The sequence below is a fragment of the Muscardinus avellanarius genome, assembly GCF_963383645.1.
Source record: "Muscardinus avellanarius genome assembly, chromosome: 4".
Classification (NCBI taxonomy): Eukaryota; Metazoa; Chordata; class Mammalia; order Rodentia; family Gliridae; genus Muscardinus; species Muscardinus avellanarius.
The window spans coordinates 102,674,365-102,677,054 of record NC_137789.1 but is presented as its reverse complement, the minus strand read 5'-3'; the positions used below and the strand labels follow the sequence as shown (position 1 = coordinate 102,677,054).

Here is a 2,690-nt window from a genome sequence, read left to right as displayed (position 1 = left end):
TGAGGGCTGTGCCATGTGCCCAGACAGAGGCTGAGCTATGCCCCACTTGGGTCCACCCTTGTATGCCCTTGGCCACACTGTGAGAGGGAAGCTCACTCTGAGCAGCCTGTCGGCCCGGCCCCAGTAGGTAAAAGAAGACCATGGAATTTGAATCCACTCTGAGACCTGGAGCCAGCCTCTCACAGACCCATGACCGAGAAAGAGGTGCCTGGGCTCTCTTGCCTCTGAGAGCTCACCACCAACAAAGCTGGCTAATGCAGATGGTAGCCATAAACCTCGTCTATCAGGCAGCAAGCTGGCCACTGTGCATGCACCTAGCTTGTGACTCTGACCATATCTCTAAGGCCTAGACATTGTCACCTCCATTTTACAGATGAGAAAAAAATGAGGTTTGCCAGGTTAAAAAAAAAAAAAAACCATGCCCAGGGTCATGGCTCAGAAGTGAGAAAGCCTAGAGAGACTGTGGACTCCCCTTTGCTCCTCTGCCCACAAGGACAATGCTGAACATCACGGTGCTTCCACACACAGCAACAGGAATGGAACAGCAAAGAGCGGCCTTTTATTTCATGACTTCATTCCCCTCAAAGCACATCATGAGGCCTGTGCTGTCCTTTTCAAATTACCACTGAGCTGTTCATCCATGGACCTCGAGGGGACAGCCCTGCAGAGCCAGGCCACCCAGACTGCAGAGCCTGGGCCTCAGCGCTGGGGCAGGATGCTGTCCAGCAGCTCCCTGCTACCTGTTAACTGTGTGAAGTCATGTGCCTGGAGAGATGGTGGCGCTCCCGGAAGTGCTCACGGCACACAGGGCAGGTGAGGGCCTCTTCCCGGCGCTTCTTAGAAGGTGGCTCAGGCCCCGCGTGCTCCTTTTTGTGATGGGACCGCATGTGGAAGACCAAGTCAGAGGTCAGGCGGAAGGAGAGGCTGCATTTGGCACACCAGTTCTGAGTAGACACGCCCAAGGAGGTGAGTGTGGGCGGCAGGAGGGCCCGCGAGGTCGTGCAGGATGCCAAGGGTGTGGGGACCTGGGCGTGCTCCAGCCACAGGGTGGGGGCACTCTGGAAAGCCTGGCACAGCAGAGCACTCTGTGACAATGTTTGCACATTCCAGAAATCGCCTACCACCAGCTTGGAAGCTGACAGTTGACCCCAACGAGGGCTGTCTAAGGTGTTGAGGAGTCCTGACAGCTCCCCCAAGGTGTCTGCAGATGCGGCCTCCTGAAAGATGAGGGTTGGCCCCGACCTCTCTGCTGGACGCTTGGTGGGTTTGCTGAAGGCACTTCTCCCGCCTCCTCGGGGTGCACCAAGCCACACTGGGCAGGCTGTGCTGCCAGCAGGAGACCTGGGGACATCTGCGCTCCACTGCTGGGGGCCAGGTGGACCTGAGGGGTCCTCGTGCTCCCGCTTCTGGGCCAGGCCACCTCTCAGGCTCTCATGGGACCGTGGCAGCTCTGTGACGGCTCTCTGTCTCTGCTCCCCACATCTTTCGTGGGGCAGTAGTTTGTCCACTCCAGGCTTGCAGGGTCCTGTTGACGTGGCCAGCTCGGCACAGGCCACATCTCGGCCACCCTGTCTGCTGGCAGCCTTGGAGCCCAGGTGGTTTGTTTTCTCCAGCAGCACTGGCTTACAGAGTTGGCTCTGCTTAGGTTCACCAAGTCCCTGTCTGTGTTCAGCTGAAGGGCTCAGAGGCGTTCCCTTCCCCGCAGCCATGGTGAGGAGCAGAGCCCAGGCAGTCAGAGCAAGGCAGGCATGCCAGCAGCCATCAGTCTTCAGGGATTTGGGGCCTCTGAAGGCCAGGACCCCACAGAGGGAGCCATGAGATTTAAGAGCTGCCAGAGATGACACATTCAGCCACTGGCTCTGCAGAGAGAGGAAGCAACAGGCAGTGAAATGGGTATCATCCTTGGGAGGCATCATGTAGGCAGAGGCAGGTCAGACAAGTCACCTGAAACCCATGGCCTTTATTGCTGTCTTTTCTTCTCTCTCTCTCTCTCTCTCTCTCTCTCTCTCTCTCTCTCTCTCTCTCTCATGTTGCTGTCTCCCTAAGTTGCTGAGACTGGCCTTGAACCCATAATCCTCCTGTCTTAGCCTCCCAAGTGCTGGGATATGGGCATGTGCTACCACACCTGGCTTTTGCTGTCTTTGAAATGGGAATAGTGGCCATACTGTCTCTTGGGAGAAGAAAGGAGAGAAGAGGGGAGCGGAGGGAGCAGGGGAAAGGGGAAGAGAGGAGAGTGTAGTAGATGGCTTTGGATTACAGAGCTTACCACCTCGCAGCAGCTGACAGGGTGGGGACAGAGGTCTTTGCTGGAGTAGCAGCCCCCAGGGGAAGCTCCTACAGCCCAATGCAGAGAAAGGCAGGAACCCCAGGCAGAATGGTTATTGGTAATTAACCCAGGCCAGGCTGAGAATTGGAGAGGCTGGATGGGTGGGGAAGGGAGCTTTCTTTAGGGGCAGAAACTCTAGAAATTTCGGACCCTCTACCAACAAACACACCCAGCATGAGGGAGTCGTGCACCCTCAGCTCCTGCTCCAAACTCAGCTCCATCTGAGCCTGGCCCTGTGTCAAGGGCCCGCAGAGGCCACAGCATCAGGAGGTTGCTGTTGAAAGACGTAGACTACACAGTGTTCACTCCTGATGGCATCTCTCTGTCCTCCTGCTCTAACTCTGCACTTTGCTCCCTAGGCCGC

The 2,690-nt window shown here is 56.7% G+C and overlaps 1 protein-coding gene across 1 annotated transcript; it reads right to left on the bottom strand.

Moving 5' to 3' along the window:
- Positions 1-743: 743 nt before the first annotated feature.
- Positions 744-1,709, bottom strand: ZNF488 (zinc finger protein 488; the record flags this gene model as incomplete). The annotated part of the gene is made up of 1 exon (XM_080694794.1): positions 744-1,709. One exon carries the CDS (start codon positions 1,707-1,709, stop codon positions 744-746), a length of 966 nt encoding a protein of 321 aa, XP_080550920.1.
- Between the last annotated feature and the right edge of the window lie 981 nt (positions 1,710-2,690).